The sequence below is a fragment of the Pogona vitticeps genome, chromosome 2 (assembly GCF_051106095.1).
Source record: "Pogona vitticeps strain Pit_001003342236 chromosome 2, PviZW2.1, whole genome shotgun sequence".
Taxonomy (NCBI): Eukaryota; Metazoa; Chordata; class Lepidosauria; order Squamata; family Agamidae; genus Pogona; species Pogona vitticeps.
The window spans coordinates 143,826,093-143,853,411 of record NC_135784.1 but is presented as its reverse complement, the minus strand read 5'-3'; the positions used below and the strand labels follow the sequence as shown (position 1 = coordinate 143,853,411).

Sequence of the window (27,319 nt, the reverse complement as noted above, 5' to 3'; positions counted from 1 at the left end):
TGACACCTGGGCCAAATTCTCCAAGAATGTTTGGTTCTGCTTTGTTCCCTATGTTTGCATTCATTTCACCCACTATTATTATATATTTGAATGTCCTGACATTGACCTTTCATCCACACACCTTCTCACCTGAAATGGCTGTACCTCCAACAGGTCTGCGATGATCCTCTCTTCAGCCTACGTTTACAGGACAATGGGCGTTTCATTGGCTGTGGCTCAAAACTAGGCACGGTGACATTACTGGAGGTTTCTTCTGGCCTCTGCACCCTGCAACGGAATGAGAAGAACTTGGCTTCAGCAGTAAGTATCTCTTGCCTGTAAGAGGCAGATGAAGGGTCAAAGCAGTCAAGCATGCCTCTCTTCAGAAGTCAAGAGATGAATTGGTCTTTAAATTAAATGTACAATATTAATATTAATATTAATAGATTAATTAATAAAACAGATTTGAAATATGTTTGGAGAGAATTAAAGGGTAAAGAAAGAAAGTTCTCCTTCCACTCACAGGTGCATAATACATATTCAAGAATAGATTATATATTTGTCTCTAAAGATTTACTGCCAAGGGTAAATGATACAGCTATTGAAGTCATCCAAATATTGGATCATGCCAGAGTGAATATGGAATTGATGTTTAAATATGATTGTAAGGAGGCAGTAGGGTGGAAAATTGATACGAATATTTTTCGGTATCCAAACCTGATTGAAAAATTTCAAAAAGATTTAGAAGACATGGGAAATAAATGAGAAGGGAGGAGGTCAACCTAAGATAATCTGGGACAATATGAAAGTTATGATAAGAGGGTATGTATGTAAAGCATCTTGTATACAGTACTTAAAAACAGCGGGGGAGGGGGAGAATACAGGACTTAGAAGATAATATAAAGGAATTAGAAAAAAATAGTTATAAGAATTAGAGATAAGAAAGCTATAATAGAATTACAAGCAAAGGAAGGAACTGGAAGGGATTCATCTGAAAAAGGTACGAAGAAACAATTTATCTAAAAAGAGATTTTTTTAAATTTAGTAACAGGAACTCCAAGTTATTAGCCAAAGTATTATCTATAAAAAGAATAAAAGTAATATAGAAGTAATACAAGATTTGAATGGGAAAAGATGTAATAAAATGAAGGAAAAAATGGAAGCATTTCAAACATTTTATAAAACTTTATATACTAGTAAAAATCCTTCTATAATGAAAATTGAAGATTATATAAAACAATTTTAATAAAAAACTGTTAGATGGTGATAAAAATAAAATGGAACAGCTAATTACTGATAAAGAAATAGAGGATATTATAAATAACTTAAAGACAGGAAAGACCCCTGGAACGGATCAATTAGGCCCAGAATGTTATAAAGTAATTAAAAAGCTTCTTATACCAAAGTTAAAAGTGTTATTTAATAAGATATTAATGGGAGATGAAATCCCACAATCATGGAAAGAGACATTGATTGTTTTAATATTGAAACCATATAAAAATCAAATAAATATGGAAGCGTATAGACCCATGTCACTGATAAATCAAGATGCTAAGATATTCATGGCAATAATGGCAAAGAGATTAAATAACTTTATGGGGAGTTATACTGAAAAAGACCAAAATTGATTTATACAAGGCAGACAAATGTCAGATTTAATGAGAAGGGTACTTAATTTAATGCATTTAGCTAAAGAAACTAACTCTAAAGCCAGAATACTATCGTTAGACATATTTAAAGCATTTGAAACAGTGGAAAGTGATACGTTAAAGGCATTAATTAAATATCTAGAGTTTGGACCTAATTTTAGGCATATAATTCACTAATTATATTCACAGAATACAGCTATAGTTAATGATGTAATAACCTAGGCCGAAATAAAAGACAAGGTTGCCCCTTATCTCCAGTAGTATTTACAATGATAATAGAATTATTGGCACAGATAATTAGATATGATAAACAGATTGTAGGGATAGAACATAAAGAAAATGGTAAAATAAACTTGTTTGCTGATAACCCATTACTAATAGTTAAAAATCCAATAAAAACAACAGAAAGGCTTAAATCACATTTGGAGGAATTCGAGGGTATAACAGGATTAAATTGGGGAAAGTCAGAATGTTTGTTGTTAAACCACTCAGATGAGGAGAAAAGAATGAAAACAATATTTGAAGGTAAAATGGGAAATGTTATTAAATAGTTAGGGCTAATATTACTTGGAACTTACAGGATATAATTAAAATAAATCTGGATAGATTGAAAAAAGAGATAAGCTACGTACAACAAGACTGATTTCCAAACCTCTCTCTGTTGACTCCTGTGTGATCAGATGTTGTGAATTAACCTACAGAAATCCAGTTGCATTTTTCCTTCTCTGTAGCCTCACTGTTTATGGTACAGTGTGTCAAGCAGGCAACAGGCTGCAAAACAATGAGATCTAACTACATAGATCTTAGCGGATCGATAGGATATGCCACATCCTGTAGAATGGAATGATGTAAAATAACCTTCAGAAAACAGATGGAACGTGAAGCCTCTTTAAAAGGTGTTTGTTTGTTTGTTTAATAGGCTGCCTTTCTCCCAATAAAGAGAAGGTGTACCGTACTGCTTTGAAAGTACTTTTAGTATAGAGAGATAGAAAATTATCAAAGCACCACCACCCAAAGGTGTTGCCTTAGCACTTGAGCATTCATTATTTATTTTATTTAAAACATTTTTACTCTTCCTTTCTCCTTAAAAAGGACCCAAGCTGGCTTACATCAATAAAAGACAATATTTAAAGCTAAAAACAATAAGTGTACAAATACTAAAAGGAATAAACAAATGCCACTCTGAGAAATGGTAAACAAAAGCAGTGTTAAAAGCTCATTCAAAGCCAAGGTACAACCATCGATTTAAAAATCCCACTCAGGCAGCCGGTTATTGAAGGAAAGCATGCCTGAAGAGAAAGGCCTTTGCCTGCTTGTGGAAGGATAGGAAAGATGGGGCCAGGTTGACCTCCTTTGGGAGAGAGTCCCAGAGTCTGGGAGCAGTGACAGAGGAGGACCTCTCCTGGGTTTCCATCAAATGCACCTGTGAAAGTGGTGGGAGTGAGTGAAAAGCCTCTCCCGATGATCTTAACACCTGAGCAGGGAGACCATTTAGGTACCTCTAATATTTGGAATTCCCTACCTCCAGTGGGAATAAACTGAGTTCTTTCTAATTATAATCCTTCTCTGTCACCCAAGATGTTTGAGCGAGAGACAAAACGGGAAAAGATTCTGGAAGCACGGCACCGTGAAATGCGGCTCAAAGAGAGGACCAAGGCAGAGGGAAAGGAAGAGGATGCCAAAGAGGAAGTGGAGGAGGAGAAGCCTGAGGAGACCTTGGAGCGTGTGCAGAAGGAGTTTTTTGAAATCATTGAAGGAGAGCTCCGGCGGAGGGAGCGAGCCAGGACCAAGCTAAAATCTATTGCGGACCAGGTCAGAAGGCCACTGAGAGGGAAAGGTTGGAGAAGGGAGAGGATCAGTTTTGTCACACCCTCCTGAATGGAAAGGAGAATGGCTCAGCCGGCTCCTCAGCAGAGCACATGGGGGTTCTTTAAATGTCTGCCAGGTGTCATTTAAGTCAGTGTAATGGGTCCCAGCTCAGAAAGAGGCAAAGACAGCGTCTCGAGAGACCATGTTGTATTATGATACAGGGCCCCAAGGGATAGTGGGAAGGAACACATTAAAGACTAGCCCTCAACCCTGTAATGAACTGACATTTAAGGACATAGGGCTGTTTAGTGGCATCCTAGTGGCAATGCAGTGCTTTTCAGCACATTGTACTAGGCTCTGTACCAGAGCGAGAACCCAAGATGTGCAGGATTTCAAGGCAATCCATAAAAATAGAATCCAGACACTTGCTCTTCTCACAGTGTTTTTCAATATGCCCCATTGTCTCACTTTCGTATCTTTTGGCCATTGCACACCATATCCACATTCTTTGTGTTTTTATCCAGCTTTTGCCCACCTCTGGACTGCCACAATACCAATCCTGACTCCCGCCCCCATTTAATTCTGGCTTGAATTGAGACTTTTCTATATTTTGTCTAGTTGTAGGGATCTATTGTCACCAGCAAGTGGTTAATCCAGTTAATTGAGAGGGGTGTTCTTTTTCAGTGCAGTGAGGCCAACATTGCGACATAAGAGCACAAGATTACAGTGGCAATATAGAATTACCGTATTTTTCGCTCCATAAGACGCACCTTTCCATAAGACGCACCAAATTTTTAGGAGAAGAAAACAGGAAAAAATTATCTGCTTTCTTCTCCTAAAATTTGGTGAGCCTTATGGAGAGGTCCATCTTATGGAACACACCCTAGGGTCCTAGGGTGTGTTCCAGGACCCTTTGGAGCCTCCCCCTGCCTCCCTCGGGGGCGAGAGGGGGTGAAATCGCCACCTTCTGGGGCTCTTCTGAAGTTTCCCAAGCCTCAGAAGAGCCCCCAAAGGTGGTGATTTCCTCCCCTCTGGCCCCCAGGGGAGGCAGGGTCAGTCTCCAAAGAGTCCTAGAACACACCCTAGGACCCTTTGGAGACTCACCCTGCCTCCCCCGGGCGACAGAGGGGGCAAAATAAGCAGCTTCCAGGATCTTTTCTGAGCCTTTCCAGGCTCAGAAAAGGTCCTGGAAGCTCCCGATTTTGCCCCCGCTGTCCCCGTGGGGGTGGGGGGGTGGGAGCCTGGCAAGGGTCCAAGGGAGCCTCCCACCCCCCCCCCCATGGGACCAGGGGGGGTAAAATCGCCAGCTCCCGATTTTACCCCCCCTGGCCACGTGGGGGTGGGTGGGGGGAGGGTGGCATGGGTCCACGGGAGGGTCCCTTGGACCCTTGCCACCCTCCACCCACCCCCCCATGGGACCCGGGGGGTGTAAAATTGCCAGGTTCTGGGAGTGTTTGGAGGCTCCCCAAGCCTCCAAACACTCCCAGAAGCTGGCGATTTTAACCTCCCTGGCCCCATGGGGGTGGGGGGGTGTAAAATTGCCAGGTTCTGGGAGTGTTTGGAGGCTCCCCAAGCCTCCAAACACTCCCAGAAGCTGGCGATTTTAACCTCCCTGGCCCCATGGGGGTGGGGGGGGGGTGGGAGCCTGGCAAGGGTCCTGGGAGGCTCCCTTGGACCCTTGCCACCCTCCACCCCCCCATGGGACCGGGGGGGGGGTAAAATCGCCAGCTTCTGGGAGTGTTTGGAGGCTCCCCAAGCCTCCAAACACTCCCAGAAGCTGGCGATTTCACCCCCCCTAGCCACGTGGGGGTGGGTGGGGGGAGGGTGGCATGGGTCCAAGGGAGGGTCCCTTGGACCCTTGCCACCGTCCACCCATCCCCCACAGAGCGGGGGGGGTTTAAAATCGCCACCTTCTGAGTGTGTTTGGAGGCTTATCAAGCTTCCAAACACTCCCAGAACCTGGCGATTTCGCCAGGGCTGGCCCCGTGGGGGGGTGGGGGGAGGGTGGCAAGGGTCCTGGGAGGCTCCCTTGGACCCTTGCCACCCTCCACCCACCCCCCCATGGGACCAGGGGGGGTAAATTCGCCAGGTTCTGGGAGTGTTTGGAGGCTCCCCAAGCCTCCAAACACTCCCAGAAGCTGGCGATTTTACCCCCCCGGCCCCATGGGGGTGGGTGGGGGGATGGTGACATGGGTCCAAGGGAGGGTCCCTTGGACCCTTGCCACCCTCCACCCCCCCCATGGGACCGGGGGGGTAAAATCGCCAGCTTCTGGGAGTGTTTTGAGGCTTGGGAAGCCTCAAAACACTCCCAGAACCTAGCGATTTTGCCAGTGCTGGCCGGTGCGTGGGTGGGAGGAGCGTCGCAAGGATCTGAGTGAGCTTCCAGGACCCTTGCGAGGTTCCCCCCACCTGGAAGCTGGCGATTTCGCCGGTGGTGGCCCCGTGGGGGGGGTGGGGGAGCCTCGCAGGGGTCCTGGAAGGCTCACCCGGACCCTTGCGACGCTCCCCCCCACGGGGCCAGCAGCGACGAAATTGCTGCATTCACACCATTAGACGCACTGACTTCCCCACTCACATTTTGGAGGGGGAAAAGTGCGTCTTATGGTGCAAAAAATACGGTAAGTACCCAGTCTAGGAGCAGCAGATCTAAGCCTGTTGTTAAAAGTGGTATTCCTCACAGACTCATACTGACAAGACACATCTACAATTCACTCACTTGAAGAAGAGGCTAGCTAGAAGGTTCTATGGCCTAAGTCTGGCTTAACTTCCTGTTAAAAAAGCATGCTTCTCAGCTGCTACCTGTAAATCCTAGGGCTCCCTAGGTGTGTTCTCTCTGTCTCTTAGACTGTACAGAGGGCACCTCCCAAAGAACTATACCACCCATGGAGCTCTAGGCATCCCAGGTAGCACTGAAAGTTAGGTCACAACTTCATTATGAGCCGTTCAGTTAGGCCCCTCTCCAGATAAGCAAAATGTAGATCTGGGTCTGTGGGCTGCAACTCCTCATATTCTGCCTTGGGAATTCTTGGAAAATTCTGTGAGTTGGAGTCCAAAAAATCCAAATGGAACATCTCTACTGATGCCCTGCAACAGAATGTAGCAATGATGACATGAAGCATACTTCTTTTGGGAACAAATTCCACTATTAGAGGGCAACTACATAAAAAGATAAGTAACAGCTACCTGACTAATCTCTAAAGATAAAGATGCCTGGAGAAGGGCCTTGGATCATGATCTTAAGTTTGGAGCATAGTTCAAGTGAGAGAGAGTAAACCTTAAGGCTCTCTGGGCCTAGAAGACCGTTTAGGGAGTTATTAAAGTCAAAACCAGCAACAAAATGCAACACCTAAAGTGCTGTGGACTTTTAGCAGTAAATCAGAATAATTTGTATGTTTGGTCAGTATTGACCAAATGTGGATTAAATAGTAACCAAATACATACAAAGGAACAAATGTATTGTCACTATTGACAAAGGTCAACAGTGATAATAATAATCATGTGGCATTAATTCAATTCTGATTTATGGTGACCCTTCCCAGGGTTTTCGAGACACAGAATATTCAGAAGTGGTTTGCTGTTCCCTTCTTCTGGGGGCACCCTGGGACTGAGCAGCTTGCCCAAGGCCACACAGGCTGGCTCTGCTTTGCAGAAGGCACAGTGGGGCATCAAACTCCCAACTTCTGGCTCATCAGCCAGATACTTAAACCACTGAGCTATCCAACCAACAATTCATATTATAAATATTTCAGGAAGCTGTTTCATTCCATATATATTGTAACATCTTTAAATTTCAGGGTGAAGATGCAGAAGAAGAAGATGATGAAATTGTCCTCCAAAAGGTCAGTCTTCCTCTCCTGCTCCAAAATATTCTTTGATATACATAGCTCATGAAGCTTTTGCTCTTATGAGTAGCCATAGCATCCTATTTTAGAAAGTATTTATGGAAGCCCTTGGGTAAATTAAAATTTGGAAAATAAATAATCCTGGGTTTGTTTGTTTTTCTGCAGGAGGAAAAAGAGGAAGAAGAGGAAGAAGAGGAATGAACACTTAAGTTCCTGCATAGAATTTATTTACTTCCCTTTTTGACTTCTTTCTCTTTTTAGTATTTTTCTACACAACAGACAGCATTAATAAATGTAATATTTGTACTCCTTTCTTCCCCATTCTGTCTTCATCAGAACTGATGCCGAGCCGAGCATCTTTGCCATGGAAACTCACAGTGATAAAGGGATAAAAATAAAAATAAAAATAGTCATTATGATAGATCACAGTATTAGACAGAACACAAACAAAGGAACTTCAGCATACTGCACTGTTAAATATTACATACAAGAGCAAATCCATAAATATGAAGTAGGAGACATTAAGTATTTTCTGGCATGCTTCATAGAAGGTGGAGTACTGGGGGAAGTGACAAAGAAGAGTATTTAAATCCATTTAATCTTCACATGAAACAGTAATGTGGAAAATTTGCAAAATGACAATTAGAATGTAGTGTGGTTGCAGTAAGACTTATTTTATGGCCAGTGGCTATGCCAAAAGTGTGTAAATATGGATCCAACCATATGTTGCCTACTTAGCAGAGCCAGTTCAGAATCGCTTTAGTCATGTGCTGCCTTGTATATCTGGTTACTCAGAACTCCTTTGACCAGAGAGTGCTGTTCAAAGCATATAACTGCAGAAGGTAAGAACTGGCAAGAGAGTAACATCCACATCCAAATGGGCAAAGTGACACTCACTCAGGCTGTTTCCCCAGACTTTGGGACCCCTGCATCCTCTCCCCGCCCCCCCCAGTTGGAAGCCTTCTGTTTTAGTTCATGGGAGGCACTTTTAAAAGTATATTTTAAAAAAAGTCTTTGGAACTAAAACAGGCTTGGGATGGGGTGTTTGCAAAAAATAGCTGGAGACTTCTGAGTCCCATGTGGCCGTTTTAAAGGGAAATTGAAGATGGGGAGGAGGCAGAGAGGGGGACAAGATGAGAATAAGAGAATTCGGCTACACTGTATTCTGTCTTCAGTTAAAAAGTTGGCAGTCCACATTGCGACTAGGTGTCGTTGCCTTCTAAGCTTTAGAAAAGTTTACAAAACCTGAACCCATTGTCTGAATATATTTCCCAGTGGATTAAATTCCCACCATCATTCTGTCAGACACTCACATTCCCAATAAGTAGGTGTTGAATTTTCTCTTCCCCACGCCCGGTTGACTGCACCTAGGTCTTTTCAAGCTTCTTTTGGTACAGCAGAGAAAAGAATAAACTGCTATATACCCCTTACTCTATCACCACTTCTCTCTCAAAAGGCTTATTTTCTCTCAGAATAGGTTACACTGTTAAACACCTTTTTTTCCATGTACAGTAGGACCGCCGTATCCGCAGGATCAGGACCCGTGAGTTTACTTCTCCAGTAAATAAATAAATCCCAGAAATACACATTCCCAATGGGTATTGCCACTGACTGACCACTAAATGGAAACAGAGACTATTCTATATAATGCACTCTTGGTCTGACATCTCCAAGGGAAGCAGCTTCTGGAGGAATTGAGAAGCTGCATTTGGGGAGAGGCGTTAGCTGCTGGTTGAAGTGAAGCCTCCCTTGCAAACAGGAGAGCAGGAAATCAAGTCTTTTGGCAAGACTGGGCCAGGGCCCCTTCTGTCCACCATGCATGGACGCCAAAGAAACTGCTTATCCACTATTTCCATTTTCTGCAGGGGGCCTTGGAACTGGTCCCCATGGATACCGCGGTCCAACTCTATGTGTTTAACTTAAGGTGACCCACAAACTATTGTCTTGTGAGGTAGGAAGGAGGTCCTTTCCCTGCAATCTGTTCTCTGTGTATAAATTGCTGCCTTTTAAAACGGAACCCTTGACCTTCCTAACATATGAGTGGAGTGCGACTGGGACTGCTTCAAAGTGACTGGAGAAAGCACCCGCCATGCCTTCCCATCAAAAGACACAGATGGCTGAACCACAGTCTTCAGAGGCAACAACAACCCTACCCATCCAAGCAGGAGAGAATGCCTGTTGGGACCACAGCCCTGTCAAGAAAACCACTGCTTATTACTGCAGGGTGGCAGCCCTGCCAGTCACTGTTAGTTAAATTATTGATACAGTGATCATCTTGCAGCTCATGAAAACAATTTCTTCTCAAGATAGAAACAGAGGGTGATGGCAACAGAGAGCAGCTGCCTGAAACAGAGTCTTGTTACAGTTGGCTTTTCTCTCTCTTGCTGAAACCAGGCATGAACAACATCTGACCCATCTGCAAAATGTTCTCAAAAAATAACCATTGATGATGATGATGATGATGATGATGATGATGATGATGATGATGACAGTGTGCCATCAAGTGAATGGTGACTTGTAGCAATCCATTTCAGGGTTTTCTAGGTGGAGAGTACTTAGAAGTGGCTGACCATTCCCTTCTTCTGAGGACATCCAGGGACTGTGCAGCCTAACTTTGGAAAATGATAGATTACTGAATTTGGAAGGACATGATTTGCAGTTTGGCTGGCATGCTTTTTTATGGTATAAAACAGATAAAGAGCAAAAACATTTTAATTCACATATGATAAAACCTGGAAAAAGATTATTCAACAAATCTACCAAAAAACACCAGTATGGTTATCACCTATAGAGCCCTTTACACAACCTAATCTTATGACGGAAGCAAAGCACCTAAGATATCAAGATTTATTGAAAAAGGATTGTGAGCTAAGGTCTAAAGAAGAGTTAGAGACACAGAATATATACATAGACTGGTGGTCCAGAGCACAGCTAGAATTTAGATACAGAAAAGACAAAATAGAGGCTTCCTACGCAGAACAAATGACATTTGATAAATTTTATTAGGCTCAAAAGATAAAATAATTAAGAAAATGTATAATTATTTGCTAGAAATTAGAATGCAAGATGAGATGGGCAAAGAATGTATGATTAAGTCAGCACAAAATATAGGACATAATATTGATATTGATCAATGGTTGCAAATATGGCAAAATAATATAAAGCTTACAAAATTGGTTAATTTTAAGGAGAACATATATAAGATGTTTTATAGGTGGCATATGACTCCAGAAAAATTGTCGAAGATGTGTACAGATGTATCAAATGTCTGTTGGAAATGTGAAGCACAGATGGGAAGTTATTATATGTGGTGGACTTGTAGAGTAGCGAAACAATATTGGATAGGAATGCATACTCTGTTACAACAAATATTGCTTTGTAAGATTTCATTAACCCCAGACCTGTTTTTATTGAGTATGATACCAGATAATATAGATAAAGCAAAGAAGTGTATAGTTATATACTGTATATAGTCAATGCAGCCAGAATTCTGTATGCCAAAAATTGGAAAAATCCAGTGGTACCAAAACAAGAAGATCTTATGGAGAAGATAAAGGAAATGGGAGAAATGGACATTCTATCAGAAGTGATGACTGTCCTTTACAAAAGGCAACTGAAAGATGGGACTTATTCTACAAATGGTTAGAGTCACCAGACAGTGCTTGAATAGCATAGATCAAATTGTGAACTAAAATCTGGAAGGCAGAAAATAGTAGAAAAGCAGAGTTTTAATCATGATATTGCAATATGAATAGAATGGATGTTAGTATATTTTTGTTTCTCCTCCCTCCCTAACCCCAACCCGTTTTTTCCCTCTTACCTTCTGTATCCCATACCCTAACCCAAGTTATCAATTTTTTTAAAAAGCCTCAAATGCCCAGTTTGGCGTGTGGGTGATCATGGAACAAAGGAAGGCTAACTGCCTTAAACAGAACAAAGGAGTCGACAGCGAAAGTCCAAGCCAGTGGAACCCACTGGCAACAGTCTGAGGGCTCTTTTATTAACTTAGCATGATTACATAGTATGTTATGAGAGAAACAGATAGGATTCTAGTTACCTAATCGTAACTAGCATTGACTAAAATAACCCTTTGATCTTATGCTCTACCTCTAAGTAAAAGAGCAGAAGAGGGAGCTACCCCGCCTGCTGGCATCTGCCGCATTCTGCCAGGAGTGTATGCATGTCACTAAAGCACAATGCAGCTACAGCCTTTAAGCAGAAGTTTCCCGCATTTGGGGGGGGGAGTTTATGCATTAGCAAATGTCTCATTTTTACAGCAAGTTGCATCCTTATGAATGACAGTAGCATTGTCGGCAAAACACTTTGCTGCATCTTGGTAAACATTTGGTATTTTGTGGAGCATCAAAAATTGCTACAGAGCTCATATCAGCCTATCAGTATACAAAACAAAGCCCACTAGTTTCCAAATTGAGGTGGATAAATGAATGAACATTTGCAATGAATGTGTGTGGTGTAAAAGATAAAGTGTGTTTAGGTTGCTTTAAGCAAGCAACAAACTTCAACTGTTCTAAACAATGGTGGACAGCAATTGCCACAGCATGCAATAAGACAATAATGATGCAAGAGATCATATACCTGACTAATGTATCCCACAGTACCATTCAAGTTGGCCATATGCATATATTTCACTCAGGAGATCATTTGCTCGCTCCAGCAGCAGAGTATTCATGGGTGTTGAGATGAACCAAGAGGAAATGAAGACGGAGTCTCGATCAGTTATCCATGCCAGAGATTTGCAGACACAAGAAGGCAGAATGCCATAGGAACTACTAATAAGGCAACGTCTGGAATGGCTGGTGCTCAGCCTCATTTATGTGATTAAACTTTTGCCGCTGGAAGAAAAAGATCTTCTGGAGAAACTTCAGTAGAGGATAGCATAGGTGGAATAGCTGTTCCTTAAAATAGGGGCATGTTTCTCCACTGTGAAATGCCTTGCATTTCAGTCCCTCCTTTCTTCTCCCTAGCTTTGCTGTGCTTTGTAAAGCACAGCATTCCTCCCTGTTCCTCTACTCAAAACAGGTATGTAGAGAGAGTTGAGTTGCTGTTCCAAGGTTACCTAGTCAGCTTAATACGGTAGCTAGTTCTAAATCTGCAATGAAATCCTAGCAGATGGATGCCAAAGCAGGAGAATCCAGATCGTTACAAGCAGAGTAACAAAAACAGGACCAATTTTGTTCTGGTTCTTCACAAAGTCAGTCCCTCCACCTCTCCTTCTGTGCATACAGTTGGCCCCCTGGAATGCCAATTTGCTCACCGGACCCCCAGGTACACATGGGCCCAGGTAGGGTATGATAGTGACATACCTAACATCATGCTTGCCCCAGAATCCATCAACCCTCTGGGACAACCCTAAATGAGAACTCTGGGGACTGCTGTGAAGATGAAACAGCAATGTGCTCTTCTTTCGTGTTCTTCTTCCTCCATGTAAGCTGTCCCACTTTCTAATAAATCCTCTTAACATCTGCCTTGTGCTTTTTATACAGAATGTCGAATGCAGAAGGTAGGGAGGATTCACCAAAGTGAAGCAAAAGTGGTTGTTCAAAATCAGCACAAGTGTTGCTGATCTATACAATGCTGCGCAACACACAGCAGAAATGTGACTGCAGCCAACTGTTTTAATTGTTGTTATGTGATGTCAACTTGCTTCTGACTTATGGCAACTTTATGAATTAATGACCTCAAAAAGCTCTCACAAGCAGCAGCCTGGCTCAGAGTGTGACATCCATTATGTGTTAATCCAACTCATGTTAAGCCTTTTAAATATCATACTGCCTTCCATTTTTCCCAGTGAAGCTGCAACTACATTGATAAATGCTTTGAAATTTGCTTTGCAGTTAACACAGGTGAATTCTAAAAAAAATTTTTGCAGCGACCACACCAATGTGAATCAACGTGGCCTTTTTTTGCTTCATGTTCAGTTTTCCCCTCTGCTTCTTGGAGCTTTTACTTTTTGAAAGTTTTCCCTGTGTGATCATTTGTTTCATTCTACAAAACAATGGAGGCATGACTCTGGCTGGTATTACTGTATGGTGATGTCTTCTGGTGCGGTATGCTGTTTTGAGACAGCAGGACCAATAACCCCTGCAATCTTTCTCCCTCATCATTCCAAAGTATTTTTTTAAATGAGATATTGAGTTTAGCATTAGATCACCTCTACACAGAGAGGGGGGGGGGAGAGAGAGGAGAGCTAGGAGTCACCAGGTGGGTGGGTGGTGTCATAGGGTAACAAATAAAACCACATCAGATTAAGGGCCAGTGTAGACACTGGCATGAAACAATCCGTAGCCTTTGCGTGACCACCTAAATTGAATACAGCTGTAAAAGAGACTGCAAATCAAGCCCCAGCAAGCCAAATTGCTCCGATTAGCTTGTCACTACAGTTGCACCCTCTCTTGTCTTCTCATGTATCCACAGTACAATGGCATCAGTTTAGTCCGTTTAGCTTCTAGTGAGAGATCAGGCTTTGGTTTGATCCAGAACTTACTTGTCTTTCTGGCTGTCCATGGTAAACCTAAAGTTCTCCTCCAACACCATATTTTGAAATAAATTTTCCTTATTTTTTCCATCAGCTTTCCTTCCTTAACTACCCATTCCCTGGTCTGAAGTTTCTGCTCCTGCAAAGATCAGTTTTGCTATTAGTCAGAGTGAGGCAGCACAGTTTGGTTGTCTGGATCAACCAGTTACTAATCATTTAATTTGTTGACACAGCAATTTTTTTCATTTTTGTATTTCTTTAATAACTGATGACAACTCCAAAGAGGGAAAAGAGTCAGAGGCATAACACCATTACCAGGTAAAGTATTCTAACAGTTTGGGGACTGAAACATGTGGCAGGGAAGGCCAGGGAGTCCTCCGGAGGCGGCTTTCCCGGAGGGTTAGACAGGGCCTACCAGGAGCTCCGTTGGCAAGTAGATTCAAAATTTTGCAGCTGGAGCTGTTCGTTTCTTGGATTAACTCATCATGGCTTGGGGCATTATGCACCTTGAACTTGGTTGAGCGGAAGGATGCCATCTCCTCCTCTGGCATGATGTTGGAATAGGAAGTAGCATCATTTTCCTGATGCCAGTCAGCAAAAAGTCCAAGACATTTTTCTGACTAACATCTGCACAGACTAAAGGCACCTCTACCCCGCGTTGAGGATCTTCGGCATCGATTATAAAAACATATATTTTAACAAAAGGTGCCCATTCAGGGCCACCATATCACCCTCCCTGGAAGCTCTTCCTGCTGTTTCTGTGGAAAGCTGGTTGATTCGAGAGTGACACGGGCTGTGGACGGTTTACTCCGTCGCAGAGCAAGGGCACTCTGCATACGATCAGGAGCACAGTCTTTTGTATTCTAGGAGGGCTGAGCCCCCCCTAGAGGGGCCGAGAAATCTGGTTCCGGTTGCTCTGCCCCCCGGCCGCCGCACCTCTCGCAACTTTTGCCGCCGGCTTCCTGGGCCCTGACCGGCAGAGGGCGACGGCGAAAGAGCCGCCTCCAGGCCCACCCCCGGCCTGTTTGTGTACACTTTGGAAAGATCTCCAGGGGACTCGGGACGCCCGCAGGCAGCGACGGAACGGCGAGGGCAGGGAAAAGGCTGAGCCCAGCCTGCGGGTCCCCAATGGGAACCGGCGGCCCGGGCGCGCCACTGAAGGGCCGACGCCGGCGAGGCAGCAGTCCGGGAGACTGCCGGTCTCCGGGAAAAAGGAGACGGGCGACATAGTTGTGTCGGGCGAATCGGGGCGCAGAAGGACGGTGTCCGGTGCGGGCGGGTGAAGGGCGCTCCTCTGTCCCTCCACGAGAGGCGCGCCTTCCTTGGTTTTCCCGGGCAGGATGAACCGAGCCTTGCAAGGCAGCCCGTGCGGGGGAAGCAGGAGGGAGACGAAGTGACAGGTGGAGGAGGAGGGGGGCCAGGTGGGGAGGACGAGGACGAGGCGCCGCCGCCGCCGCCGCCGCCGCACGTGGCAGCAGCTACGGTTGCTTCCCCGCTCCCACACGCAGGCAGGGCATCCCTTCCCGGCTGCCCTGGACCGCTCGCCTTTGCCCGGGGCGCCCCTCACCTGCCATGATCATGAAGGAGACCAGCGACTCCAAGGACCAGCAGCTCACGGTAAGAGCAAACCGGCCCGCCATTCATCGCGGATCCCCCCCCCCCCTTCTCACTCCCGCCGCCGCCGCCGCCGCTCCCGCGCAGTTTGGGGAAGCTTTTAAAAGGAGCGAAGGTGGCGGCGGGATGCGGGATGATGATGATAAGGAGAAAGCCAGCCGGACTGCTCAGCGGCTCAGTGTTGCAGAGGTCAAGGGCCTGGGGGGGGGTACTGAACAGTCAGGACGGCCCCCTTTTATTCTTTGCAAAGGGTTTGGGTGCGCTTTCCTTTCCTTTTTTTTTTACATTCTAGTTTTGTTTTAATTAAGCTTTTAAAATTCGATAACAGCTTTCCAAGTAGAACGGAAAGAGATGGATGTACAGTAGTTGTGTTTAGAGGTACTCCTATAAAGGGTCGGCGTCGATCGTGCGAAAGGTGCCCTCTGGTCGTTAAAGGGTCTGTTTCCTCCTGTATCAATATGGGATCCGGATTTTTAGCTGACGGCACGGGTTAGAAGAGCGGCAGTTAACTAGTGAACTCCTCCAAATCCTCTGATGACCCAGACCGAGGAGGTCAAGCTGGTGTAAACGTCCATAACTGAGCATAATGACCTGGGGATGAAGTTTGAGTCGATTCTCCTTCCTGCTCTTTTTATTACTTAGGTGCAGAGAAGGACTTCCCTGGCTGCTGAGGCTAACCACTGCCTCTATGTGTAACGTTGCAAAAGAAAATGTTAGCCGTTTAGATCTGGGTTGTACGTATCTTGATACAAGTGAACTCTTTTTCAGTTGCACCCTAACAGCCTGTTGGTGCCCTTAGCTGTGTGTGCCGGATGTGTGCACTATTGTAAAACACTGTACATCTCATCTGTATGAAAGGATATGGAGATAGTATCTAGAGAGCAGCTGAGATGGTGTGAAGACAGTGACAAGACCATAGTAGAATTTCCTCCCAAGATCATTCTGGTAATAGCTCAGTGGTGTAGGTCTCTGGCTGCAGAACAGAGGCTGGGAGTCCAATTCCCCACTGTGCCTCCTTGACCCATAGGGTCCCTTCCAGCTCTGCAGTTCTAAGATTATTATTATTACATACAGTTTCTTAAAGTTCTGTTTTACTGGCCGCACACAGTCTGCTGGGTCTTCCCAATATGGTTTTGTAGACCATCATCAACAGACTTGGGTGGGCAACATAGGCAGTCATAATTTAAAAACAGGTTCCCTCTCCATGGACTTCATTATCAAATTAAACAATGGGGAGAAATAGAATGAGGCAGAAGGGATGTGGGCAAAGAATGCAAGGGATTACTGCGGACATATTTAATTAACTTATTTATTTATAATATTTATGTGCTGTCTTTCTTCTGAAGGATCCAAGGCAGCTTGCACTATTAAAAGAGCAAAGTTAACAGCCAAATAATAAATTATTACAATATTTAAAAAGCATTAAATAAATACGTATATTAAAACTCATGATAAGAATATTAAACACAAAAGTAAAATGTAGAATAATACATAGGATAAAATCTTCTGGCATAACACCCTGAGTATTGGGCTGGGACTTGAGAGAGATGCATATTCTGGTCTCTACTGAGCCGTGAAACTTAGTGAGTGACTTCTTCTTTCTCAGGTGGACCTACTTCACAAGGTTGATGTGAGGATTATGGGGGGAAGAGGAGGGTCTTGTGCACTACCTTGAGTTCACTGGAGGAGAAGTAAGGGATGACATGTCAATAGTAATAACCTTGAGAAAGCCATTTTGTTTCTCTTCCTTCATGCAAAAATACAGTTTTTAAGCAGTGACTCCATATCTCTGGTACTGCATTTACTGGAAATAAGTGCTTGAGGAAGGGGAAAGATAGTTACTTTTTAATAAAAAACAGTTACCACTCTCACCACATCATTCCAATAATAATGTAGTGTTTCTTTTTCAAACATGTTTGTAAAGCAGATTATATGACATAACCTACTCTTAAGGAAGTTTTATTAAGACTCAGATTATAAATATTTTAAATAAGTAAATGTGTCATCACAGACAGTGTGCAAAACAGTGTTATTTACCTAGATGCCCTCCATCTGAAATTTGATGCAGCTCTCTCTTGTGGGGCACCATACTCGGCTTCTCCTTCTTCCCAGCAGAAGCTCACACCTTTGTCTCTGGGTAGAGACAGAGCAAGAGACGTCATTGTTTGCCCCCATGCCAACATTTCTAGTTCCAGTTCTGGAGAAATGTATTCTGCCTCTTTTCTTCCGGGGCACTCTCTTCAGGGGTTCATCTCCTTTGAAGTGGAGGTTGAAGTGTTGCACTGATGCAAAAGGAAACTCCAGGAATAGATTTAAGACAAGGGAATGTGTGCCTAAATGTATGATAGATCTGGCTTTGTTAGCTCATTTACAGTAAAGGTAGGGGCACGTAGCTGTGCTGGCCGTTGTAGCAAAGACAACGAATAGACGTGTAGCACCTAAAAAGTTAACAAGTTTGATTTGGTGTAAGAATTTGCGGATGACAGCCTCCGCATCTGATTCAACTGAAGAAGTGGGCTACAATCCACAAAAGCATATGCCATATGAAACATGTTAGCCATGAAGGTACTACGGGGCTCTTATAAGGAAATTCTTGAGCCACTTCCAGCTTGAGGCTGTTGGCTTTAGAGGGCGAGTGGGGGGGAAAGAAAGAACATTGTAAACTCGCGCGGCTAGAGCAGCTTCTCTTGATCCATGGCTCGGCAGTGTGTGAAGCCAGAGATGGGGCTCTCCAGGCGGTGTTTCCTTTCTTCCAGGAAAAACACTGTAATTGTTTGTGTGCAGCTGCCTGCCAGGGCCGCTGTGAGACGCAGATGATTGTTTCAGAGTGAAAGACAGTGCCTCAGGTGAGGCACGCTAGGCAAGAAGAAGAGGAGGTGGACAAAAACTGACCAGAAGTACCTTGGGTGAAGCTTAGATGTGAAACGAACTTTCTTCATGCTTTATTCCTTTAGATGAGCATATAAGGGACAGCCATGGCACCCATACAGGTGCAGTTCTACCCATCTTTCTTCTTCCTGCTTTTCCTGGCTGGAAATACCTCCTTTGCTTATTCTTCTCCTCTTTGTATTCTAGGTGGCACTTCGTATACGGCCAATCAGCATGGCAGAGCTGGAAGAAGGAGCCACAGTCATAGCCCACAAAGTGGATGATCAGGTATCAAGGGAGCTCTTCCCCGTTTTTGGTGAAGCACTGGCAATGCAGAGGGCTATTTTTGGTGGCTCAGGAGTCAGTGAGATTGTGAATGAGGGTCAAAGCAAACTTTAGAGAGAGTTTTTGGTTTCATTAATTTAAACACACATACGCACACAATGTAGGACAGGACACCAGCAGCCAATGTGTGATGTGAAGTTTCAATTCAGGAGTTTTTCGGGGAGTTATTAATTTAAATAGTAAGGGGAAGTTGTTGGAAATCCAACATGTTTGGGCATCACAGAATCCTCTTTTCATCTTTATTCTGATCGCATGTGCTCTGGGGTTGGGTTCTGGTATTGAAAATACACTGAGCCTTGGAAAGCCTTGGCAGCGGAGGTGCAAGCAAAATTTTATCTGGGCGAGAAGTTGGCACAATGTGAGGACTGGACATTTAACATTGCAGGGGAGGGAAGTTGCTGAGAGATCAAGGGTCAGCCTTCATGAGATGCTCGGTTCTGCATTGAAAATGTAGTTCCTCTAAGAGTGACAAACAATGCCCATTTTTCTTAGCACAAGCTGTTCTCATTTCTGCATTTTGCAAATAAGCTTGCTCCAGTTTATGGCTGGTTATCAAAAAATAAACAGGGACTTCATATGAAAGTCTGATTGGGGGCACACATGCACTCGAGAATCCCAGCAGAGAATAATTGATTGGCATTGAGAAATGAACATTATATCATTAGCCTTTCACCTGTGTAACAAAGCAACAGGATTTCAGCCTCAGAAGGAGAGGTGTGGGGGGCAAATAGAATGAGACCCATCATGTTACTGAATACTCTAGGATGCAACAAGAGTTCGTAATAACTACTTCAGTTCTTTCTAAAGGGATGCCTGCCCAGAGTGTACTGAGCAGTGACTGAGTAGGCTCCACTTCCCTTTCTTGCTCTGCAATATGGGAGCATATTTTACAGCGTAGCATTTAAGAAGGGAAAGGGGTGTTGAAACAGGACCATTTCATTAAGAGTATGGAGAAAACAAAAGCAATTCTCATAATAGAAATAATTATGGCAATGCAAACTATAGCGGCCATTAATGACTTCAAGGATCTCTGCACATAACAATTGGATGTAATATGCTTATAAGAAAAATTGATTTGTTCTTCTTTCTTCTGCTATCTGTCTACCAAGATCACGTGGTTCCTCTCATTTTAAAGCCTTGGACAAATCTTATCATGGCCCTCCTTGGCCAGCTGTTCTTTTATGATAGGATCTCCTCTATCCCGTTGTCCTTCTGTGCTAAGGATGTACCATTTAGTATTTTTGGATTTCAGCTTCCAAGATTCTCCAGAATTCCCCAGGCAGAATTCTGGAAGTTCTTGCCCATTGACATACATCTGTAGACACCTGTGCACACTTCCATTTCACTCACCTGGAATGGGGCTTATCTTTTTGGCTATCTTGGGCCTATTTACTGTAGAAAAAGGAAAATGCCCCAGTGATTCTTGGGAAGCCCAGGTCCTTGTGTGAGCTGCAGGTCTTTGGGAGTGCCCTCTATAGGTGCCTAATGGGGAGTAAGACCACACTCCCACATAGACTTAGTTATCCCAGGAAGCACTGTGCCATTTTATTTTTCCTTTCCTCCTCACTAATAGGCATTGTCATACTCTGGTCATCTTTGAAAAATTATCTTCAATAATAAGGCTTCTCCATTCACAAACATGGGCGTCTTCTTTCAGAAGTCCTGTAGGAGTCTGGCAACAGAAAGTTCCAGCAGATAATCAGTACCTTGTCCACAAATTCTCAGTACATCAAATACCTCAGCTACTCAGTGCTACTCTGTTCAGTGTTCAGATTGTCCTAGTTTCTATCCTCAGATTGGTCCGTATGGCTTGTCCTCATTAGATTCTCCGTGAGCCTCCACCCCCAATCTATTCTCATTATTCAGTGCTACCACGGTTGGTTCTCTTCCAAAATCCATTCTTCTGCAATAGAGAGCCAACCATGGGGAAGCGTCATTTCTTTCTTACCAGGGTAGCCCGTTAAGCACCATTAAGCAAAGTAAAGTGGTTTCCTCAGGCAGCAGGTTTTAGGTGTCATGGAAAGATAGCAATTTTTAAGATAATTAGTGTGCTTGTCTTTTATTTTTAGTGATGGTCATAGGGAAAAGTGGGTGTGGAATTTTTTTGCTTCATGTGCCAAAATAACTTGGCTGCTTTGGGAAATTATGCCCCTTGATGTGTGTCTGGCAAAGGTGCCATTTCCTATTCCTCTTTGGTCAGAAGAATGGCTTAGGTCAGTCTTGTATCTTGCCATTAGCAAACGTGAATATTTTTTAATTCATCCCGAGTTGTAAGTGTTCTGTAGAGTTTCTCAAAGGCAATTTTTCCAAACATAAAGTGGGTCAAAACTAAGACCCCCGGTTCTATACAGCAATGTTTTCAATCTCATCTGTTCAAGGTTCCTCTCAGCACTGAACACTCTCAGAAATCTGCCTCATTAGCAACTGCTGAGCAGACATGTGTGATTCCTGTTTGTTGGAGTCAGGAGGGAAATTAGGTGCCTTGATTAGAAGGATATTTTTTCACTCCCCTTGAGACTTGTTGGGAAGTTGTGTCTGTGATTGACCCAGCAGGCTTGGCTCCTGCGGCCCAGATGAACTCCAGCAGGAGGCAAGCTCTTGTGTCTGCAGGCTACATTTGTTAGACCTGAGATATTGCATCATATGTAGTCAGTGTGGGTTTTTTCCCTGCCCCAAGGAAGGAGACAGATGATAGTGTTGTTGTTTTCAGAGGACTGAAGACAGGTTGAAAGAAGGATTAATGCTCATGAGATGCATCCTTTCACTTTGTTAGACAAGTCTTGTGGTTTTGGATAAACAGGTTTTGTATTGGTTTTTCCTATAGCAAACTGATGGTGAGAAAAATAATACTGTATGTGTATTTCATGGCAAGCTTTCAGTGTAATACTGTTGCTCCTCACTGATGCAGGAGACAACTATATCTTTCCCTCTACCCAACATCAAACAGTGCAGTTGTATATTTCTGCTTGTCTTCTCTGTGTACTCATACAGTATATGGGTATAATATCATCAGCATGACACCTGAAGGAAAAGGCTATACATCAGTCAAAGTGCTGCTGGGACAACTGAAAAGCAGAAAGCCAAGATTCATAGGTTGAAAATCTACTTTGATCTGTTAAAGGTATCACTCTTGTCTTTGGATTTAACATGAGAGATCTATGGGGGATACTGCTCTGTATTATGCCTCCGGGCTCTTTGTTCCACTCTTGTGATCATCCCCAAAATTAGTTGTGCCAGTGCAAGCAGTTTCTGCCCACTCCAAACCCACCACAGCCAGTACATCTTTGAACTTGGGCTGCACATATGCCACCTAGAATTATAGAATAATAGAGGTGGAAAGGGACTGTAAGTCCATTGAGTTCTAACACCATGATCAATGTAGGAATCCAAGTTAGTTATTTTGTCTACTGCTTGCCATAGAAACTGAGTTTGGCCAAAATCCTTTGCAGGATTATACCATTAATGGTCTAACCATAACATTACAAAATAGTCAGCTGTTATTCTCTGAATGTTAACTTAAACAAAAATAACAAAAGGTGAGGTGGGAAATTTGGAGACATAGTAGAAAATCTCATAGTAAGTGTGAGTATAACTTCAGAATTGTAAAAACTGTAACTTCAGAAATAAAATATAAGCTTTTTTTCATTACCCATGCAGTTGTATATATAAGATCAATGTGTAATATGTGTACATGAGGGGTCCTGTATTAGACGTTTGTATAAGGACCCTGAAAATGGCAGATGGGCTCTGGGAAGAGGTGAAATGTAAAGCTCAAATATGGGCAGAAAAAGTTTTGAGGAAAGGCGATGCACATAACTCTTCTGGGATATGGCATGAAATATCAATTTCAAGGCTAGTGGAGGTCTGTGCTCCCACAGTCTTCTTTTTATCTGCTCATAAGAAACTACACCACTATTTATCTGTTCCACTGCATGTGCACATGGCAGAAAATCCAAAGTGGCTCTAAATTTCCACGGCATATTCATATTTTTTTCTTCTATCAAAACAGGTATATCTTGATTCTTCATATATAACAGTGTATATGTCAATTTCCTTTGTAGAAATTGACTTGTAGGAAATCACTGTGTACAAAGAACAAAAATGTTTTTGAGGAGCCCCAGAGCTGAGGAGGAGGAGGAGGGTGATGGTCATGATCAACTGACTCCACCAAGAAGCAAAGGTCTTCAGATAAATTCCAGCAATTTACCCAATCCCAGTGCCTCACTGCTTTCTTTGCTTTGACATTTAGTTGTTGTTTTTCACCCTCCATGATGGCAGTTTGAGCAGAAACTGTGCTGGCAGAGGAGTTTTTTGGGAGATCAGAATTTGGCTGCAGATGATGAGGAGCGATGGATTTCTCTGGTTCACTTGGAATCCACTGTTTCCCATATGACAGGGCCAAGAGGTCACTCCCTTTCTCCTAGTCCCTAGGTTACCTTGGCGACTGCCTCCCTCACCGCCTCATCCAACTGAAGACAATTCTTTATGGACCATGCCAGGAAATTGTTTACGGGAGTGATTTGTAGTCATGACAATCATGCTTGCATTAGAGGGGAGCAGCAAAGAGGAACAGCACGAAAACGGTTTCCAGAGCATGACATGGGCCTAGCGGAGGAATTACTCAAAAGGCTTTTTGAAATAGAACCTCTCCTCTGAATCTGTGGCTGGCAGACATTTCTCCACAGGCCTTATGCGCCTTGTTATGGCAACTGTCTGGAGATAAATTCTACTCAGAACATTTCAGGGCCTGCAAGGTTGATGGAATCACATCTTCCTTCCTCCCTTTTCTAGGGCCCAAGGCATAAAATGTGTGTTAATAATCATATCCCTGTCTAGAACTACTGGATAGCTCAGTGATTTAGGTATGGAAGTTTGATTCCCCGCTGTGTCTCCTTGACAGGGGCTGGACTTGGTGATTCATAGGGTTTGTCACAGTTCTAAAATGATGATGATTGTACTGATTGCTGAAAGTCTGGCATGTTAAATAAAAACTCTGGATGGCTTTTGCTCAGGAAAAAGGGTTATGCGAGCACTAGCAGGAAATGATTCCCAGTGCAGAGCATATGACTTTAGGCAGTCCAACGCCTGGCAATTTTCGTTTCTGACTTTGCTACTGGGTCTTCTTAGCCCTGAACTCTGATTTTTCTGTCCGTCACACAGAAAGAAACCTCTGTTGACAGATGTCTTCTGTCAATTCTGCCATCTTGTTTGGATGGAAATGGACTATTATCCCACTTTATTAATGTAAATATACACACAGCTTAATTTACTTTTTGCAAGTTGATGTATGAAAAAGCAGAGGTGGACTTTGGAGGAAAACCCAGCATGAAGGTAACTGCTCCCTGTTTGGGAGGAGATTGTAAAACACGCAACTGTGCTGCTAACTTTTAAAAATCAGTTCTTAAAGACAGTGAGGTGGGAGGAACTTTATTTATGGATATTCTCTCTGTAGAATATCACCTTCCTTTTCCCTTCTGATCCTCTGCACAAGACTCGGGACAGGGCTACACAGAGGCCTAATTGTCTGAGCAAAGTTATGGGGCCAGCCAGAAGAGCTTTTGGCATTGTTCACAAAGCGCCCATTAATGTCCACTGAAACAACGTCCTGATTCTCTGGGCACAATGGGCAAGAGAGCTGCCAACAGCACAAGCTGTTCTTGTTGCTAAGAGCTACCTGGAGCTTCACCTGAAACACGGTGCCCATTCAAGCCCAAATGCTGGAGGAAAGAGATAGGGAGACATCCTTGCTGTTTGGGGGCCAGCCCCAACACAATACAAAGCACACAAGTGCAAAATCCTAAAAGAATTTGTATGGCTTCTCTGGAATTCCACCGTAGTTATGCCATTCACACTGGACCTCTCCATATCCTAATTGTCCTGCCCCTGATTCTCGCAGAATTGTCTTTTCTGCATTAACAAAAACCTCAAAAGTCACCCCATGTTCAAGCATAATTGTTCCCAAACTGCCAACTTCCACAGGAAATAACATGTGCTTAACTTGTGTGATGCATGCCTGCATTTCCTGGTTAGCTCAGGCTTGGCGTGAAAACTAGTAGCTGTTCAAAGGCAGGGATGGGCAAAAGGTAGATTGAGCTGTGCTGGTAGATCTCTGGGTTATCTACAGAAGATTAGCAAGGGTTTCTGACTCCCTAGAGCAAGAGCTTTTTGAAATTAGAAGTAGACTTCATCAAAAGTTTGTGAGGAGGACCATGAGTGGATTTCTGTGTTATGTTACTATGAATTTAGTTCTTTCACTTAGTATGTAGTTTCCAGGAAAGCAGCTATACACATGCAATAGATATGTAATTATCTCTGTGCATTTGTGGATGCAAAGACCATAGTTCAGTGGTACACCACATGCTGGGCATGCTAACGTCCCCAGGTTCAAACCTGGCATCTCCATTTAAGAAGGACCGGGTAGCAGGCGATGCATAAGATCTCTGACTTGAGACTTCAAGGAGTTGCTGCCTGTCAAACCAAGTTGGAGAAATAATCTGATGTCATGTAAGGGTGTTCCCTGTATGTCACTCTCCTATAACTGCATGGTTCTTTGGGTCAAGAGGGATTCTTATTCTGATTGGGGTTAAAAACTGCAACTGTCTTTTGAGGTTTGCTGAATGTGTGTGCCCCACGCACACCCCCATTGCCATGTATATCTGCTATGAAAAGAAAACATGGCAGAGGGTGGGAGCTGTGTGAATTTTTATCCACCATTTATCCGCTGGAGTGATCCTCTTTGAGTTTCAGAACTGCCATTTGACTTGAACTGCATTCAGTGCAGAGAAATTAAGTCACCTTTTTAGTTCTTCTTCTCCCTTAGTGAGGTTCACATAATGATTTTTAGATTTTCCACTCAGCACCTATGCAGTTGTTCATTGGTTCTGTTTCCATACTGTCTTTTTGAAGTGCAAGCAATGCAAGTACTAAACCTGTGTGCAGCCCATGTTTTAATGATGCCATTTTTACAGGAAGTACTTCCCTGCTCTCCTTAATAGACCCCGTTATTCATTATAAAGAAGCCTGTTGTCCCCTTTCAAGCAGCAGAACTCCTGAAATCCTCCCTTGGCACAGGTGGTGGGAGAAACTGAAATGATCCAAATAACTTAGAATCTATTTATTTGTTTTTATTTGTTTATTTTATATGCCACCTTTCTTTCAGTGAAGGGACTCATAATTAATGAATTATTTCTAAGTTTTGCGGAATACTTTGAGCAGAAACTGTGCTGGTGGAGGGGTTTTTGACCCTTCAAGTTTGGCTCCTGTGGCCCAGATGAACTTAAGTGGGAGGCAAGCTCTTGTGTCTACCTGCTACATTTGTTAGACTTGAGGAATTGCATATATAATCAGAATTCTGAAAGCCAGTCAAGTTATTTTGGCATGTGAGGCAAAAACTCCCACATGTCTCCCTATTACTGTCACTAAAAATTACATTACAATTTTGGAGCAGGAATGAAGACGTTATGGCTCTCTAGACGCTGGACAAGTCTGCCTTGCACCTTTTTAAGCTTCTGTCATGGGCTTCTACTTTTTCCGTCTGGGTTGGTGCACTCTAATCCACTCCCAGCACCTGTGATCACTAGGAATGGACTAAAATTCAGCCTTACTGCTGTCAAAGCCGCCAAGGCCCCTTCTGCTGTCAGTTTCCGTTATCATGGAGTGGCTTAATAAGTGAGCTACTTCAGGATATCAGTAAATTGAACACTCCTTCTGCTCCTCTGCAGAGAGGTAATCAAAGGGGGGGGGGAGGAGTTGGGGTTTTTTGTTGTTGTTTTTGCCTTTGCTAGACCACTACTGATGTGCTGAATTGCTTCAATTAAACTAAAACATTTTTTTGCCTTGTGTGAAGTGCCAATCGAAACTGTGGCTGTGGAAAGTTTTTCAGTCATCACTACAAACAAGGCAAGAATTTTTTAAAAAACTTAATCTATGTAATTCAGCACATCGGTGATGACCTAGCAGAGAGAAAAAAATTACACTTCCCCTGCCCCTCCACAGAGGAGCAGAGGAAATGCTCCATTTGCCAATATACTAAAGTGGCTTGTTTATTAAGCCACTACATGATACTAGAAATTGACAGTGGAAGGAGCCAGACCAAATAGTGTTGCTTGAGGTCTGTATGCTTTTGGAAGAGTGGATCACACCAAATGGCATATCACTTCTCCCCATGACTTCAGGTGACCCTATTTAGGCTGCACTACTACCGTGTTTCTCCAATAATAAGACCTATCCCGAAAGTAAGCCCTCCCCTTAATTTGTAGGATTCCTCTAAAGTAAGCCCTCCCCCGAAAATAAGCCCTATTACCCTACTCGCGCCCTGGGTAAGCTTACCGAGGGCGCGAAAAAACATCCCTTCAGCAGAGCAGAATGCAGTAGGGAGAAAGCAGAGCTTCGCCCTTCATGGCAGTGCTTTCGTCTCAGGGCGCGCCGAACGGGATCCCGGGAGCCAACAGCCGCGCGAGCTCCTCCTCCGCCTGGAACTCCCCTGCCCGGCGCGCGAGGGAGAGAGAGGCACGAGCCCCGCGGCCACCGCGCGGGCGCTCCTGCCCCCGGACCAGAGAGGAGGAGAACAAAAGCTTCAAGGCGGAGGGGAGAAGGCAACCAAGGCAGCAAAGCGAGGAGCATCGCCTGCAAGCTGAGCAGGCACGCTCGCTCGCTGTGTTTTCCCCCTTTCCGGCAAAGCCCGCCTTTTTGGCTCCCCTTCCTCCTCGTTTCGCTTC

General features: G+C 43.8%; 2 protein-coding genes across 4 annotated transcripts in view; both read left to right on the top strand.

Moving 5' to 3' along the window:
- Nucleotides 1–7,585, top strand: part of DNAI2 (dynein axonemal intermediate chain 2) — a 32,573-nt gene extending 24,988 nt beyond the window's left edge. For both annotated transcript variants that reach the window (XM_020813149.3, XM_078384313.1), the window contains exons 12-15: nt 154–300; nt 3,207–3,440; nt 7,232–7,276; nt 7,445–7,585. In XM_020813149.3, the coding sequence (XP_020668808.3) occupies nt 154–300; nt 3,207–3,440; nt 7,232–7,276; nt 7,445–7,480 (462 nt within the window). In that variant the 3' untranslated portion in view covers nt 7,481–7,585. The remainder of the gene's footprint in view (nt 1–153; nt 301–3,206; nt 3,441–7,231; nt 7,277–7,444) is intronic.
- Nucleotides 7,586–15,193: 7,608 nt separating this feature from the next.
- KIF19 (kinesin family member 19) overlaps nt 15,194–27,319 on the top strand; it is a 47,032-nt gene continuing 34,906 nt past the window's right edge. The window contains exons 1-2 of one of the 2 annotated variants that reach the window (XM_020813170.3): nt 15,194–15,392; nt 18,465–18,545. In XM_020813170.3, the coding sequence (XP_020668829.3) occupies nt 15,348–15,392; nt 18,465–18,545 (126 nt within the window). In that variant the 5' untranslated portion in view covers nt 15,194–15,347. The remainder of the gene's footprint in view (nt 15,393–18,464; nt 18,546–27,319) is intronic. The other variant, XM_020813180.3, reaches the window with a different exon arrangement.